The sequence below is a fragment of the Henckelia pumila genome, chromosome 2 (genome assembly GCF_033568475.1).
Source record: "Henckelia pumila isolate YLH828 chromosome 2, ASM3356847v2, whole genome shotgun sequence".
Taxonomy (NCBI): Eukaryota; Viridiplantae; Streptophyta; class Magnoliopsida; order Lamiales; family Gesneriaceae; genus Henckelia; species Henckelia pumila.
Window position 1 is genome coordinate 181088832 of NC_133121.1, and position 18987 is coordinate 181107818.

At 28.6% G+C, this 18987-nt stretch overlaps 1 protein-coding gene across 1 annotated transcript; it reads right to left on the minus strand.

Annotated features, from left to right (window-relative positions):
* Window positions 1-7185: 7185 nt before the first annotated feature.
* LOC140882009 (probable protein S-acyltransferase 22) lies at window positions 7186-12514 on the minus strand. The gene is made up of 10 exons (XM_073287715.1): window positions 12250-12514; window positions 11641-12170; window positions 11380-11493; window positions 9861-10259; window positions 9661-9729; window positions 9516-9587; window positions 8928-9056; window positions 8747-8827; window positions 8485-8661; window positions 7186-8364 (listed from the first exon to the last, which is right to left on the minus strand). The coding sequence occupies exons 2-10, from the start codon at window positions 11680-11682 to the stop codon at window positions 7591-7593; spliced, it is 1857 nt and encodes a 618-aa protein (XP_073143816.1). The 5' UTR covers window positions 11683-12170; window positions 12250-12514; the 3' UTR covers window positions 7186-7590.
* Between the last annotated feature and the right edge of the window lie 6473 nt (window positions 12515-18987).

The following is an 18987-nucleotide window of genomic DNA, read 5'->3' on the forward strand; positions in this document are numbered from 1 at the left end:
ATCGGGTAATTATTAAAACTAGTATACAATATAATATATAATTCTATGTATTTATATATATATATATATATATATATATATATATATATATACTATCGTGAGTGGTTAAGAAAATAACATGGAGAAGAATGTGAGAAAGTGGGGTAGTTATATGCTTGTGGGGGTAATTTGGTACAACCATTAAAATGATCAAAAATGATTATTCTAGCATCCTCATGCATTATAATATAGAATAGATTTTTTTTTTGAATAGTTAATATAGAATAGATTGATGAAGGGATAAAATAGTAATTATAATATCGTTAAGGTAAAAAAAAAATGTTAATGTTTAAAACGGTCAAAATTAGAGATGTCAAAATGGGCTAATGGGGTGGACCGAACCACAATCCGTCACAACCCAACATTAAGCGGGGCGGGATGGGCCGACCCATCTTTTAGGTGGATTGGAAAAACACCAACTCAACCCATCTATTTTAAGTGGTGGGCGGGCCAACGTGTAAATTTAACGAGTTTTGGCGAACTAACCCACAACTCACCCCAAATCACCATTAGACGGGACAAAGTGGATCGACCCACTTTTTAAGCGGGTTGGGAAAATATCAACCCAACTCACTTATTTTGTATGGCAAGGAGAGTCAACCCAACGAGCCTTTGGGAAAACACCAATTCAACTCATCTATTTTAAGTGGCGGGGCAGACCAACGTGTAATTTGACGGATTTTGGCGGACCAACCCACAACACACACCCCGACTCACCATTAGGCGGGGCAGGGCGGATCGGTCCACTTTTAAGTGTGTTGAGAAAATATCAACTCAACCCACCTATTTTATATGGCGGGACGAGTTAACCCAACAAGCCTAACTCATTTTGACACCTCTAGTTAAAGTGTTCTTTATGAAAATTACATTTAAATAAGGCTGATTTTACCAAAGTTCTAAAAAACATGAAGCGTGTCGAAGCGTGAGAGTAATCTTAAGCGCGATTACTGCGAGCTTAAGCGTAAAAAATGTTTTTAATTTAAACTATAATTTTAGTCATCTCAAACAAATCAAGTGTAATGCATTAATTTTTGTGAGATTCTAATTCAATTTATTTCATCATTCATTTCATATCCAGTGTAATCGAACACAAACTAAATTAATTGGTTTAATTTAAAACATTAGCTGTAAAATCCCTCAATATGTTCTGCATTCACATCATCGCTACACTTAATCATACAATATTATACATTTATAACATTGCTAACAATCACTCACTAGTAAAAACGCTAATTTATTATCTATTTTCGTCTTGTTAATAAATTTTGGTTTTTATAAAAATCACATTTATGCGTATTTAATGACACTTGACATGGTCAACCTATGTCTGACCGTTTTTTTATCGTTTTTGGCCAAAGCGAAGCGTTTTAGAGAAGCTTTAAAATTAAGCAAGATTAAGCGAGGCTTAATCAAGCTTTTTAGAACATTGGATTTTACATTTAAAAATACAATCACACCATACCTACAAGCTTGTTTTGGTGCAGTAGCCACTTTCGCAACGAAGCTTCTTGATCTTAATTAATCGAAACATCAGGCTTTTACATAATAGGAGACAAGCTAATGTCATGGTTTATTCCCTAGCTCGGTTTGCATTTTCTTCCCAATCCCCGTCTTTGTGGTGCAGAGGAATTTTTTTTTTTGTTGATAAACCTTATAATTCAAGACCTTATTCTTCTTCAATAAGATTTACAAGTTTTTACCCTAAAAAAACATTATGCTAAGACTTAATATACAGTAATAAATTGGTGTAAAATAATTTTCAATGGAAAAATATAAAAATTGAATATATATATATATATATATATATATATATAGTTCTTATATGGTGTCCAACATTATATGGCCACTTCATACCCATCATGTACAATAAATGAGTTGACCGGTATAATAGATGAGTTGACTTGTACATGGTGGGCATGAAGTAGGCATATAGTGTTAGGCATCATAAAAGAACTCTATATATATATATATATATATATATATATAAAGCAAGAGGAGGTGATAGTAACCATATTTGGTATTTTTATGTGATTTGTCAAATATAGTCTTCATATCAACAATAAAAAAAAAATAACTTCGATGGGTTATTGTATAAATTTAAAGATACCCTTCCAACTTTAATACACAGGTTTCTTCCACATTCTTCTCAACTGCTCCTGGTTTTTTGTACATGCATTTTATTAGAACAATCGACATGCACAAACGTGGAGTGGATTAGTGGGAGCGGTAATTTTATTATACATTCATTTCATTTCAAATTTCACACACCGTTTCTTCAACTTCACTCACATATATTATGTTACATACGTGTTGCGTGTGTGTGGCTGCTAGTTATCTACTATCTATCTATCTAACGAATTAACCGAATTGCATTTGGGTTAACCGAACCGAACCGAATTTAATTATACTAAAACCGATTTAACCGAACCGAATAAAAAATCGGTTACCGAATTAACCGATTTTTTTTATAAAAAATTAAAATTTTATAAAATTAATAATTTAAATATGATATTTTTATCATTATAAAAATATATTGAGCTTAAAAAATTAAAATAAGAAAAATTAAGTAAAATATTAAATATAAAAACATTAAAAATATATTATAAATTATATATAAGGCCTAATAAAAAAAATTTAAAATTTAATTATTTATAATTTAGTTAACCGAATTAACCGAATTTTTTTTAAGAAACCCGAAAACCGAACCGAATTAACCAATTTAACCGAAATTTTCTAACATAAAAACCGAATTTTCGAATTAACCGAACCGAATTTCCGAATTGATTCGGTTCGATCGGTTAATTCGGTTTAACCGAAATTTTGCTCACCCCTATATCTATCTATATATTCCATTTATCTCTTACCTATATAAATCTATCTATCTATCTATTTCTATCTATTACCTATCTAAATATCTATCTATTACCTATCTAAATATACAAGTTTGAATTGTGAATTTTTTTCAATACCCTCATTATTTTCTATTACCTATCTAAATATACAAGTTTGAATTGTGAATTTCATTCAATACCCTCATTATTTCATTAACAAGTTTGAATTGTGAATTTCCTTCAATACCCTCATTATTTTCTATCTATTACCTATCTAAATATACAAGTTTGAATTGTGAATTTCATTCAATACCCTCATTATTTCATTAATTATTTGGTTTTAATTGTCAATTTATAATTTTGTCCTCATAATTTTATTTAATAATTAATATTTTTGTCATTTTCAAGGTTTTTTAAAGTTTTGCATTTGTGTCAATTTATTTATCCAAGGTAAATTAATTTTTAATATTTAATTAATATCCTAAGTCTATATTTTTACATTTTTGATAATTAATTTACAATTTTGTCCTCATTATTTCATTTAATAATTAATATTTTTGTAATTTTCAAAGGTTTTTAAGGTTTTTCATGTCATTTATAGATTAATCAATTTATTTATTCAAGTTAGATTAATTGTTAATATTTAATTTATATCATTTTGTGTGTTCATTTATTTATTGAAGGAAAATTAATTATTAATATTTAATTCATGTCCTAAATCTATATTGTGACACTCATGGAAACAAAAAGTAATTATTGAAAGTTACATTAATTTTTGCTCTATTAAATTTAAAAAAATATTAATTTTTTGGACATATTTCAACTTTATCGTCATAGTTACGTTTTTAATTTACTATACTTTTTTAACGTAATATTTTGATTATTAAAATTTTAAGAAAAATAAAAAAATTATATCAAACCATTAAATTTCATCATTGTGTTCAAGACAAGTGAAATAATGTCATAAGTCGAGGTTCTATTTCATTTATATAGAAAATGTACTCACATCTTTTATTCAATCATTCATTTATTTTTTTGAGATTGGATCATCTAACTGAACTTTCTGATATTTCAGTTTTTATGAAGAGATATTATAAAACAAATGGTGATGACTAATTATGTAATTTTTTTGAAATTTTAGGGACTACAAATGTAATCAACAACATCAATATTTTCTTTTCCAAGATAAATATATATATATATATATATATATATATACTCATTTCGTCCTACTAATTTAGGCTTGTGTGTATTTTCACATATATATTAAGAAAGTATTTGGAAAAATAAATTTCTCATTTTGCCCTTATTTAGTGAAATTTTAATAAAATAAAATAATTATACATTTTATGAATTTAATAGGGATAAATTGGTAAAAGAGTAGTACAAATGATATTTTATATGAAAACTATACTATATAATTGAGAAAGATAAAAAATAAATAAATGTAGTTTAAATAAGCGAGATATAGAGAGTATGATTATAACTAAGTTTCATGTTGATGTTTGTACTACAGTATAATAGTTAGCTAATATAATCAATTAATTTAATACTTATGAAATCAAAAAAATTTACGTGACAAAAAGTAGAAAAACACTATACTCAAATCGATTTTTATTTCAGATAAATTATTTTTATATCTAAGTTACTTAAATTCTTGAAATATTGAGTATAACAAATTTTAACTTGTTTAAAGTATGATTGTTCATCCTCTAAAAATAATATTTTTCTTCACATTTTTTATCTGCTCATTTTTTTTTCAAATAATATATTTGACATACTATTATTAAAAATTATAAATTAATTATTACAGTCCATATATAAATATTTTTTATGACGTGTAAAACAACATGTACTTTATAATATGCATATCAAATTTAAAACAACTCGATTGGATTATTATTGAAGAAATTAAGCAGAAAACATATTAAAGTTTTATCAAGACATCGTCGTATAAAATAATGGTTGAAAAACTAGAGGTAATGAGATTAGACGACATAAAATTATTCTCTTCATATACTTGATAAGAGGTTCGAGAAATATTAATATAATATATCTAGACTAGAAATTATGTTATTAGCGATAATAATAGAAAAATTAAAAATAATTTATTTCTATACTTATAATCTCGAATAGGAAGAAAAAAAGATAATTTAAAATAATGCCACCAGTTCCACTAAAATTAATACTCTAGGAGTTTTTTTGAACAAAATATTTCAAGATTTGAACAAATAAAAATATAAAGAAAAGTTTGGTTTGACTGTTGTACATTATATGAATTTGATTTATAAAAAAAGATATTTATCACATATTAATATGTTTGATTTTTTAAAACAAGAGTTTGATGAACTTATGAAAAAATATGTATATATATATATCATTAATTAAATAATTATTTGCATAATTGAATTAAATACTCTTATTATATATTTGTATATACTATAACAAACAAAGTTTATATTATAAAAATATTATTTTTATTTCTATATATTTTTGTTATAATATTGATTATTTTTTTATACTAAATTATTATCTAATGTATATTTAAATTTGATTATCGAAGTCAAACAAACAAATTTATTCAATAAACTGGCAAAAATATACGTAAGAAAAATTTGAATATAATATTATGTATGACCAATATGATTGAGAATCAAAACAAGTCAAGCTACAACAATTATTTATGATTATCATGGTTTACAAGAGAGAAAATAATACATGATTTATATTTACTTTATTAATATAAGATCAACATTCATTTTCAAATAAAATTTTTAAATAAAAGAAAAATAGTTTTTTTTGTTCATTAAATTATTTACTTTTAGGATCTGGTCCACTAAGTTTTCAAAGTTTGTTTTTGGTACGCTAAATTTTAATTTTCAGCAATTATTGGTCTAATTGGTAACGTGACACTGAAAAATACTGATTTATAATAAAAAGCTACTGACATGACGTAAAAATGCTAAGATCGAAAATTGTTGAATTATCAAATATCACGTCAACAATTGGACTAACAATAATAAAAAATTAAATGTTAGTGCACCAAAACCAAATTTGAAAACTCAATGGACTAAAACTCAAATTTGAACAAGTCAATGAATCAAAAATCATTTTTCTGAAATAAATTACTATTATTTTTACTTAAAAATCAATATAAGTAAAATTATCATTTAACATAAATTATTCATGACGCTTGAGATTTTGTACATATTGTTTAAAATATTAATTGAGTTGTATTGTTACCATCAACTATAAATTTTGTTAAAGCAAGAAGCTTTCGGTCATACAATTAATATCGGAGTCAAAGTCATGGTTTTGATTCACATTGATTGAAAACACAATAATGAATAAGATGATTGTTTGGGCGAAATAATTGTCCTTCTCTTGAATTGAACAACTGAAACAAGTATTTGTTTGTACTGTTGTACAATTTAAAAGATTTGAATTGCACAGTTACCATCAACTATAGCTTTTAATAACAGACATTACTTGATCCTACAGTTTGTAACATACACACACACATATACACACACATATATATATATATATATATATATTACGTTTTTCAATAAATATACAACATATGTTATTGCTTTAAAGTTGTCAGTTAAAAAATAAATTAAACTCAAGATATAAATATATAATTGCATTACAAAAAAAAAAAAAAAAAAACGTTGATCAAGACTTGAAAAATATCACAAAAAAAAGTTAAAGACTTAATATTCCGGCTTCACCTGCTAATTGAATATTCATAGTGACTAAAGTTTAAACTTGCCAGTAAAAAGTATAACACGTGAAATGGCGGAACCAGAAATTTTAATCTACCAAGGCTAAAATTCTAAGCTCTCGTATCCTTTAATATTTTGAATTGAGCTATCCGGATTAACACCAAATTAAACCAAAATTCACGTGATTTTACTAAACATAAACATTTGAAATTTGATAACTTCAGTCTCAATCAAATAAAATTATAATTACGTGCAACACATATACATTTTTCTAATATATATATAGACTATTATAAAATATTTGTATTTAATTAAATTCACGTACCAAAAACAAATTTTTTACTCCATTACCTTTCATCTAGTGTCGAAGTTATTAATTTATAAATATATTTTAAATTTAAAATTATATGATTGATCACGTCACACCTTTCCAATAAAAAATGACTGAAACTAACAAAATAAAAATAAAAATAAAAAACTGAAATTTAACTCCCAATTTAATAATATTTAAAATTTAAATCACAAATGACAAAACAAGAGGACAAAAAATCAATAATCGGTCAATTCAAAATTTAAGTTAATTAATTGTTATCATTAGATTTGAATGTAACAATTTTTAAAATTTTTCTATAAACAAAAAGTTTTATTTCCAAGGCACTACTAAGCTAGCTAATGGTTCAGTTATGCTAACTATACTATTTGAAGTTGAAACTTTTTCTGCTTGGACATCATGTCTCGAAGAACATGTATAATGCACCAAGTTCTCCAAGGATCTGAGCTCTTTAAATTCCATCTAATGAGCACGAAAACATCGATAGAATGTCACGGCTGAAAAAATCGTTCTTGTCGTAGGCAGGCGACCCTACAAAAACCGATATCCTAGTACCAAAAGTTGCATTAGAATTCTGAATGCCAGCAGATGAAGAAAAAATCATAACAATCTACATTCTGTAACATGGACACATGAGGCATACTCTCAGGCTTTACTATTTTCAAACCTTTCTATGGTATGACATCGTCGATGACGATGGTGGCGTGAATTTCTTGGCGGTTCTATCTTGCTCGGAGCCAAACAGAAGGCTACTCCAGTTGCTGGATCTGTGCAGAATTCTTGTAGGTACTTGGTCACTATCTTCCCCACCAGACGCGTCATATCCACCACTAGTTGATCTTGATAATGGGATTTCGTTCTGGTTGGACATGGCAGCAGCCGATAGCCTCGCTTCTTCGACTCCCAGTGAGGAGCCTCGAAAAGGGCGGATATCAGGAGAACCTAAGCTACTGTCAGGAGATGAAGCTACATGACCAGTTGAGCTTGGCATGGCTCGTCCTGGCCTGAAAGCACTTCTAGCTTCAAGTTGTACAGGAGTCAAGCTTGTTGATGTCTCAGAGATGATCATATGATTGTCTCTATTGCTTCTGGCATCTCCACTCGAAATATTGGGCATCTCAGTGGGAAGACGGATGCGCTTGCTACCTTTCTTTCTACTATTATCAGGCTTTGAGGCCATGCGACGTCCACTACTTCCAAAACTGCTGTCTGTCTCAAGAGAATAAGGCGCTTCTTGTCTTACCACAGGCCGTAAAATCTTGGACTTTTTTCTCGCCTCAGCGGCAGCCTTGGACACGTCCTCAGCGTTCAGACGTGCCAATGCCCATGGACTTATCTTTACAGCAGCATGATTCTTTTTCTTTGATGGCTCCTCCATGACCATCTTTTTGCCTAGCGAACTGACAGATCCTGTCTCAGGAGGGACTACATCGAACTGCAGAACCACCATAAAAGTTATGATTATCAATAAAGCCTTACGTCGCAAGCAGAATGAAATGTCACGTTGAAAATTATAGAGTTACTCAAAGATATGATGACTTCAGACAACTTCAACCTGATCTTCAAGAAAAAGACGCGGAGGAGTGCACCATGCAGCTCGATGGAAAGTGTTGAATGAGCTGGCACTGCTTAATCCAGTAATAGAACTAACAGGAGACATCTGAGGACTCTGCTGCCCTCCGGCTTGTTCTTGCTCCCTGAGAGCTATAATATAATCATATGTGCTGATTCCCTGTCAATCCAACATGGAGGCTGTCAATTTTGTCACGATTATCAGCAAAAAATGGACATTACGTTGAAAGGAAATTAAGTAGAACCTTCTTTATCAGAAGAATATGAAAGAAGAAGAGCTGTGCAAGTGGCAGGGTCGCAATCATGGCCAATATGGTACAGACTGACTGCATTATGGAAAACGGAGTTTCATTTATCATTCGTAATATCGCAAACGTAAGTCAAATGTATATCGAACTGCCAAAACGAAGTACCAAAAATACCCACCACAACAATAACAAAAGGAACCATGGTGAAACTGCTTCCTAACTTGGAGCTAATGTCCTTCGAGAATCTTTTCCTCTCAAGGAAACAACATATCAACACAAGGATCCCAGTTGACCATTGAAGTATAAACTGCAATCTCGAGTTCAATCAAGAATAAACGTCAATGTTAACTGAATTAGAAACTTTCTGGAATGAAAATGCAATCACATTTTAAAGGTAACCTCATGGATTTAGGTAAAGTCTGCCAAGATAAGTATTCACCAATTGAATCCCATAGAGAGTTGAATTAATGGCAATAGATCAAGTAGAGACATATCATGAAAATACTCGGTTCAAGGAAGAAATCTTGATGTGAGGTCAAGCTAGCTAAATTGAAGGGACAATAAATAGAAGAGAAAGAGGAATATGAAGCTTGATATGCATGGGAAAATGATTCATACTTCAGCACAGCGTAGAATAAATGGGCTAAAACATAGTAAACGAAAACAATACAGAATGTGTCTCGATTCCTAATAAAAACAGGATTTAAGTGGAAATTCACATGATACAAAATACTTAGACTTGTGAACAATGGGTGTTTGAGCATACCAGGAGAAGGGCTGACACCATGAGCGTAAAAAATTTTCGGTAGTTTCTTTTGCCAATGCAATTGTTTAGCCACTGCAAACACAAAGAAAGAAATAAGCTCTTGTTTCAAAAACACTAACCGGTAAGAGAAAGTGGTGCGTCATACCCTGCAATGGTGATCGAATCGATCAACGCATTTGTCACAAACTCTGCAATGCTTACTGTACTTATAAACCTGCAAAATGGTACTTTAATTGAACCACTTGAGCCTAAGAGAGTCAAAGTACATCAATATGCAGTGCAATATCTCAGATATTTGTGGAGATGAGTATCTCATATCTCGATGCAGGAAGAATTACTACACACCTCTACTTCACACAAACTACAGTAGAACATCCCATCTTCACTCATTTGTTGCTCAGAAGATTCTTCATGAGAATTACAAATATAAACACAAGGCAATAAAGCCAGTAGAGCGATGAAGAAGGGCTTATGATGAGGCGAGGGATTCTTCTTTTCAGGTTCAGCGTCACATTCAGCCGTTGACAGAATGTCCTTTTTGCTCCCCTCATTGGTATCCTCTCGGGTTATAGCAGTATTGGCATCTTGAATTGAAGAAGTTGACTGTCCACCGAGTATAGGCGCATTCAATTTGGGTTGTTTTTTGTTGTCAGGAATTTTAAGGTATTTCTTCGATCTAAAGACTCCTGAATCCGCAGGATCAGCAGCTGCACACCATACGTATAGGCCAAACACACATATAATCTGTGAAATGACAATACGAAAGCGTAAGAACATAGAAGTACATATTCATATCTCAACCCCACAACCAAGTATGAAACATATTCTGAATGACGCAATAAAACCAAGCACCAAGCACATTTATTAGTTCTTATATTGCAGGTTAACTAACTTGGATATTAGGAATTTACATGAAGTTAATTATGAGCATATATCATCAGATCATAATGGCTCCATACAAAACGAAGAGTACATCTTAAATGAAAACATAAGGAAATGGGAAGATGTTACAAGTCTCAAAACGGTTCCACGAAAAAATTCGATGGGGTTCTCTGAGAGAAGTTCTGATGTGACAATAATTATTTGTCTCGAGCTCTTCTAAAATGCAATATCCTAAAATCAATGAGGCACATAAGACCTAATGTTGGTGATATTGTTAGAAGACATCGCAGTGAAATGGGAAGATTCGAAAAAGGGCAGCCAATGAATAACGTGGTCTGTATTTAAAAAATTATATACTAAATTAGATTACATGCACCAGCTGCCTCAGCTATCAGTTTGAAAGATATGGAAAATGTTGGTAATACCAAAAGACTTTGTAATTGTCAAGTACACCAAAGTTTGACATGTTACTACACCTAACCAGCAAATGGACTTCATGAATACAGCTCGCAGCCAACCAAGAAACCACACCTTTTATTTTAATCGACCAATGTTCTGCAATTTCAATACAAATTAGTTTGAACCATTTCGACAGAATTACTGCAAATTTTAGGACTCCTTTCTCTTGTCATAAATAAATCCATTTACTTCTCAGTAAAGATGCAACCAGGACCAGTGCATGAAAAAGTAAAGGTACAAGATAAAAAGAAAGTCAAAAATCAATATTCTATAATTCCCAATGGCACATAATAATGTAGACAAACTACAATCTTTATATTACTTTAGTGATAAAAGGCAGAGTGAAGAGGAGTGAGGTTCAACTAAAGGCTCGTCCAGAAAAAAATATAATTTCACTGCATAACCAGAAAGAAGCAAGAATTGAAATCACAGATCTACGTTTCCTAATAGGCCAGTAAAATGTAAAGTTCAATGCCGGAAAGGAGAAGAAAATAATCTCAAAAGAAGGAAGCAATGTGCTTACAAGAGGAGTGTAAATCCCCATTGCTATGTATTGGAACAATTGCTTCCCCAGAAAGGGGGCAAAGAAAACATAGAAAGCAAATCCCAAAGCAAGAAAAACAGCAACAGCTACCACCTGCACACACACACATTCGAGTTCAAACCATTTTGAACATCTCAGAGAATCCGAAACCAAATCAAGAAAATGTAAATAAATGCATCCATCAGCAGCACACACATCAGAGGGTGGCTGAGTGTGTGTGAAAAACGAAGAAAATAATACCTGGAGAGGATGGTAGGGAAGCTGCCATCCATGCTTCCTCATTGCGATGATTGGACTTTGTAACCAAGAAAATGTACAGGCAAGAAGAAAAAAATGGGCTAAGTTTTTTTTACTGCTTTTCTAGTCTTAAAAAACAAGTTTCACTGTGCACTACTCAAAACTTCTGGCAGGCTCATTTCATGGATCTTCCACTAGAAAAAAAAGGCAACAAAATCAAGAAAATCCCACAAAAACTCGCCTCCAGAAAAGCTCAAATCGAACGAAAACACATTCCCAAAGTGGGGTCCGGAAACGAAGCCATTAAGATGTGCTGCTGAGACCTCTGTTCAACTCAATCATAACCCACCAACCAATTCAAGGCTACACATTGATGGTGAACAGTGAAAAAGGAAAACAAAAAAGGTTTCACCTTTGGGGTTGAAATGATCATCAAACACATGGGTTTTCCCCCTTCTTTTTTTTTTTACACTTTTCCTGTTTCTTGACAAGCCTTTTGCTTCCACCGAGCAAAGCAAAGAAAAACAAAAGATCTGTGTAGCCGAAGAAGAGAGAGATAGAGAGACTGGCAAACAATTTGTTGTGCTTTACAAGCCTACAAATTTTACTTACCTCAGCCACAACATTACCACCTTTCACTTTTTTCCCTTGTTTCTTGCATTGTCTTTTTCCTTTCCTTGGCCAGAAAAATTCAATATATCGTCTGTCACAGGTCAGGGATACACCCGCCACACAGCCAGTTGTACATTCTGCATCCTTTTTTTATATATATTTATTTATTATTTATTTTCATGGGAGGACTGATTTAAACTCTAACAACCTCATTAATGGCTTTCCTTTACTCCTATCTGGCCATTACTCTCTCTCATACTCTTTCTTTGTCTTTTTTTTTTTTTTTTTTACTGGGAATGCAGCGAAAGAAGAGTCAATTATTTTGTTACTGACACAAGTTGATATTGTAGTTCATTAAAAAAAAATTGATTTTTGTCTTTATTTTATTGGAAATATTTGTAAGATTATGCTGTCTTAGATGATAAACTTGTGATCTCAGTTCTGATAAATTTCTTGTCTGCTTGTTTTGCAGATTAAAAATCTTGAACACTGGATCCATGTTTCAATGTTGAAGTTGTTTACTTGGTTTCATTCAATAATCAAGATCATATGAAAGTTGGGTATCATATGGGTAATACCCAAATCATGCCTCCAAAGGTTCATATTTTTACACATAGGCGTAATTAATTATATATTATTGACATGGCAAATCATGAGACATTAGATCTATCATTGAGATATTACCCATATGCTAGGTTGAAATCTACTGAAAGTTGTAACAATCCACTAATTTCTATTCAAAAAAAAAAAAAAGAAACAATCCACTAATTCAAAATACAGTAATCTTCGAGAACAACCCCAACTAATACATATTTCAAATTTTTTTTAAAAAAATCCACATTAGACAAACATCCAAAAACATCAAATAAAAAAAGAAACAGAACTAATAATAATTTATTGGAAAATTTGCTTTTTTGTTGTTATATGTTTGTCAATTTTAGCCTATAACTTTGTTCTCTTAGCAATTTTAGTCTTTTTTTCTAATTTAGTGCTAACAAAAAATCAAAACAGTGCTGATGTGATGCTGATGTGTATAATGTTACATTAGCGTTTCCCATAAAAAAAACCATAATTGCCAACAAAAATTTAAAAAATTAGGAGGTTAAAACTGAAATATAAAAATTACAAAATTACATGACCAAAAATATCGTTTTCCTTGATTTATACGACAAAATAAACCGGATCCCATTTGAATTATTTTGAAACTAAACAAATGTTTCAATCGTGGTCCTTTTGTTATGAAGTCCAAAGGGAGTTGTTAATTTTTATTGCCTAAAATGGAAGTAGTTTGGATCTAGGAGTAGGCATGGAATAAAGATCAACACTTGCTCCATCAAAATTCTTTCTTGATTTTATCCTTTTGATCTCAAAAGTGTGAGAATTACATTTCATGAAGTAATTTCAAGGAGTTGATGGAGGGATGACATTGATTGATGGTCTTTAATGCTTGGAGTACGGAGGAAGTACTTAAAAATGTTTTTAAGGTGAGGAATTTGGAGGAAAATTACAATTATTAGTTTATTAACGAGTACTTAATAATATTTTATTTTATTATATTTTTATTGGTATTAAATATATTTTATTCGTGTATATGATTTATTTATTGAGTGTGATTTTATTAATATATAGTGTTGTTATCAATTTTTTTTTCAAAATAACGGATAATTGTTTAATATAGATAGAAAAATAACACTTATTATATAATTTAATATTTTAAAATTATATTATATTTTAATAAATAATTTATTAATATTAAAATATAAATATAATATAAAAATTGTAAGATACTTTTTTGTTATAATTTTTAAATTAATATAAATTTATTTTTACATTTTTAATCAATAAAAATTACTTTGAAAAATAACATGTGCACTTAATTGAATTTACTAAAAATAACTGGACTTAAAAAAAATTCAATAAAGGTTAAAATTGACCTTTTAATTTGATCAGTATCAATTAAGTCGTTTTTAATAATTTATGTATCAATTTGACATTTTATCAATAGTTCGTATACCAGAATGAATTTTACTCATTTATTAACCATTAAGATATATATAGTAAATGTTGATGATTTGTAGTTTATTTAAACTTAAGGTTTTGAATTTAAGATGAGAACTCGTATTTGAGATTGAATTATAACAAATTTCTCTATACTTAACTATGAAGAAAAAAAAAACTCATGAACTTATATTAAAGGTTATTTACAATGCTCAGTTTTTTTTTTGTTTTTTTTTTTTTGAAAAATCAGGCACTTTTTCAAAAAAAATTATTGAAAAATGCTCAATTGTTCCATTTTCATGAGGTTTGACACCGGATTTTTGAAAACACGTAGTTAGATCATTAATTTCCTATAATGAGTTTTTGTTTTTTTTTTTGTTTTGGGTGTTAATTTGTTATTTGCTCGGAATATGAATGGGGAGCACATTGATTTATTCATTAAAATCGGTGTGTAAAAGCACATCAATGGTCACTCTTTTCTCTTTTAATTCCGATGTTTGACATAGATTGTTTATTTATTTATTTATTTATTATTTTTTAGAATTCATAGATTGTTTATTGATGGGCACATCTATGTACTTGATTTGACCAGAGATACTTTGTATTATAATAATTAAAGCATGTATCTCAAATCTTAGGCATAATGATATATATGCTTTTAGGTTACGCCCAAGCGAATGAATATTATTTGAATAGAAGATATTCGATGTAATTGAAATGTATTAAGGTTTTCATCGGATACATATGTTGGCAGATGAATGAATTTTGAACTACGTTTAGTATACATTCATCCTAAAAATTAAATAATTTTGAAATATGTGGTTTTAAATCAGTACTTAATCCAAATGACCAAGTGCATCTTTCTTATTTGGATGTAAGTATTTGGACTTGTTAGAAGATTTCTCATTAAAAATACATGGATTTCAAATAAATATACCTGATAGTGAATTCGAATTAAATTGAAGCAAAAAAATATACTCAAGAAACACAAATCCATTCTATTCATTTGACTCAAAATTATAATGAATGATTTGAAATCAAATACACTCAAATCATTATACTCAAATATACAAAAAAAAATAATTATTATTATAAATTATATAATTCCTCATTGATTGCAACTCCACGCGTCATGTATATCTTCACCATACAAAAAATTTTAAGACATAATGATAATAGATTAATAACATCTTTTTGTCATTTGTTAGGATCAGTTTGATACCGTATGAGATAAATAATATATAGATAAATAATATAATATAATAAAAATAAATAAAAAATGATAGTGAATATTTGATTTGATTTGATTTGATTTGATTGATAGAATATAGTTTATTTGATTTGATTGATTAAATTTTATATAAAAATTATAAATTACCATAATATTTTTTTATAATAATAAAAAATATAAATAATATTATTTATAAGGGATAATATAGTAATTTCAATTCAATGATTTGATTGATGTAACATAAATAATTAATGATTTGATTGATGTAAAATTATAATTAATATATTGATAAATAATATGATGGAAAGAACGAGTGATTAAACATGATAATTTTATACATAGATTTTTAATAATGATATCAAACGGATCCTAAATAATTCGACTTTGATTTCGTACAAGATCTATACAAAATCTATTGTTTTAAATTGAATTTATATAACAATAACTCAATAAGTACCATCATATGAACCATTATCTCTTATTATCAGAGATGAATATTTATTTTTATTATTTTTGTTGAAAAAGCATTGGACACGCTTTCGCGTAACCCTTAGCATGTAGTGAGATTCAATTGCAAAAGTCAGTCTTGGGGAACATTATTATTACGATTTTACCGAAAGCAAAATGTGGGTTTGTCACTAGAATATTATAATTTTGAATTTCGAATAATTCGTCAACTCAACTATGTTTGCCTGGTTTATAAACTCAGGTATCGTTTGGTTCATATGGTGAGATAATTTAAGGTCTAAGAATGTGTACAAAGATCGAGTGATCGATAGTTCTGAAAATTGTTTACTTTCATTTTGTTTGTTACGTTTTCATTTATAACGATAAATTTCAAATTCTTCGTTCATCGACTCACTTAAAATACATTCCTTTAAATTTATTAAGTATTTTTTTTTTCTTCTTGAAATCATATCACCCAATTAATTAAATCCAATACAAAAGCTGATGTAAATTTCAAGTTGGGTTTGAGATAATAGACTAATAGTGTGTGCATGCACAAACACAGCTCCCACACACTGACACACATATCTATGTGTATATATACTATGATTGTGTTTACTTAGTGAGATTAATTATATATAAATAAATAATACTAAGATTATTAAATTAATTTTATATGATGTTGAATAATATTGATACATAAACAATCACATGTTACTTTGATGGATCAATTTTGTGATTGATATTATGATTACGTGACGAGTGACAATTTTGCCCTTTGTTTATAATATATAATCTTATTTTTATTTTTATTTGCAAATTTGAGATTGTGATTTTTATTGAAGAATGTAAATTATTATTAATCCTTATGTAAATTATTTTAATTGACCAAAATTATTGAGTATAAAAATTATTTATTTTTTAAAACAAAAATTAATAAATTGAGTTAAATTTTTTTCCCATGAATAAGGATAAAATCCAATGAAATGTATTAATCATTTATTAAATTATTAGAATTTTTATTTATGTTTTATAATTTTTAAATGGATATTTCGTATATTAAAATCAAATGAAATGTATTAATATATCTTAAAGTATTTGAAATTTATATCCATATTATATAATTTTTTTAAATGAAGTTTTCATATATTATTTTTTGGGAATTAAATTAAATATATTAGTGTAATTTTTTTCAATTGAAAACATAATTAGTTAAAAATTATTATTTATCACACCATTTATTTGTGATAAATCATCAAGGTTTAAAGTTTAAATTAGTTAAATATGGATAAGTTTTATGAGTTAATACGAGCCCTCAAAAAACAAGTAAATATGTGATTGTATAATATAATCATATATTTATCATAGTAAGTAAACGCAACCTATACATTAGAATTAAACCTCACATGTTAATTATTTTGGAGTGTTGATGAAACATTTTTATAAATATCATTATTATATATTCCAATTTACATCACCTTTATTCTCTCTAATTTTCTATCTATAGTCTCTTCTTATGAATGGATAATTCTATGTTTATATAATTTTTCTTTTATTTCAAAATTAATTACATAGAATTTAATGTTATAATAATATAATCTTATTTTATGTATACAACTATTATGCTAACACAACGCATGTGAATTTACGGTTGATTATGTTAAAAAGACATAATGATCTACTGAAATGCCAAATTTTAAATCATAAAATAAACCACAAAATTTTCTTATTGATGAAATTAAAAAAAATTAAATTTCTAATTGTAAGAAAATATGTCTCAAAGTACATATTTTTTAGACTTTATTATTCATTAAAATTAACTATATGAGAAAAATTATTAAAAATAAAAAAAATTAAATGTAATTTTAATTTTTTTTATAAATGATATTTACAAAAATAATAATAATAAGAAGAAGAATCGACTAGTCATACACACAAGATGTGGTGTGCAGGGTACGTATAACCTGAACTGACGTTTAGCTTACAACCAATAATTAGTGAACGTCACGTCAACCAGTACTCGTATAGTTAGACACGGTGGTTACCCATTATATCAAAAATCTATAGACACATACACACTTGTGTACCTTGTATAAATGTCATAATATGACAAATATATGAGAACAAGAGAGCATAGAAAAAAGGGATGTGGGGGAGTGGTGGCCTTGCCTAGTCTTTTTTATACGTTTTTCAGATGGTTCAATAGCTGTGCTTTTTGGCTACTTATTGTTGCATGCATCGTGCTTGGTGACTTACGATAATTATATATATTTTTATATCTCGATTATGTTCAAGTTGTGTGTGACATCTCATAAAATAATGGATGAAATATATTACATATTTCTTTGGGATACATACATCACCTAGCGTATTTTTCCCATCGACTATATATATAAATTAAATCCAAGAATTCGGTCATTGTCGATTCGATTTATCTGTTGGAGAAACCTAAATTTGTATATTATTATAGTTTGACGGGCTCGTTTTAGAACATATTAATAGATAAAATCAAACTCTTTATTATTGACCGAATAATTTCATCAACTCAGATATGCTCATAAAATTAAACTATTTACATGTATTTGTATATAATATGAAATAGTACCAAAGTCAAAGAGAGTATTTTATTTCCAATACAACAAAGTCCACCCGATCTAACTACTGTGGGAGAATGACATATTACATTCGTCAAAATCTAAGAAAAAAACTCTTTGCTTTAAATAAATTATTAGTCTTTTACGCCATTTATTTTAAAAATGAAACGCAAAACCCCTCGTATATATGTGTGCATACTTTATATATGTAGATATTTTTGTCTCGGAATATGTAAAGCACGTATGAATACAACTAATAATTAAGAGGTTTTATAAATCACATTTGAAAACATAGGTGAGTTTGTTATATGAATTTTTTTTGGGTTTTTTGTGTTTGTTTTTTTTTTTTTTTTTGTGGTGAGCATATACTAATTAATATGGGTTTTGATAAGATACTTTACCCTAATAATCTAAGCTTAGATTTTTTTACAAAAACTCATATAAAATTGTTTCACAAATTAATTTGTA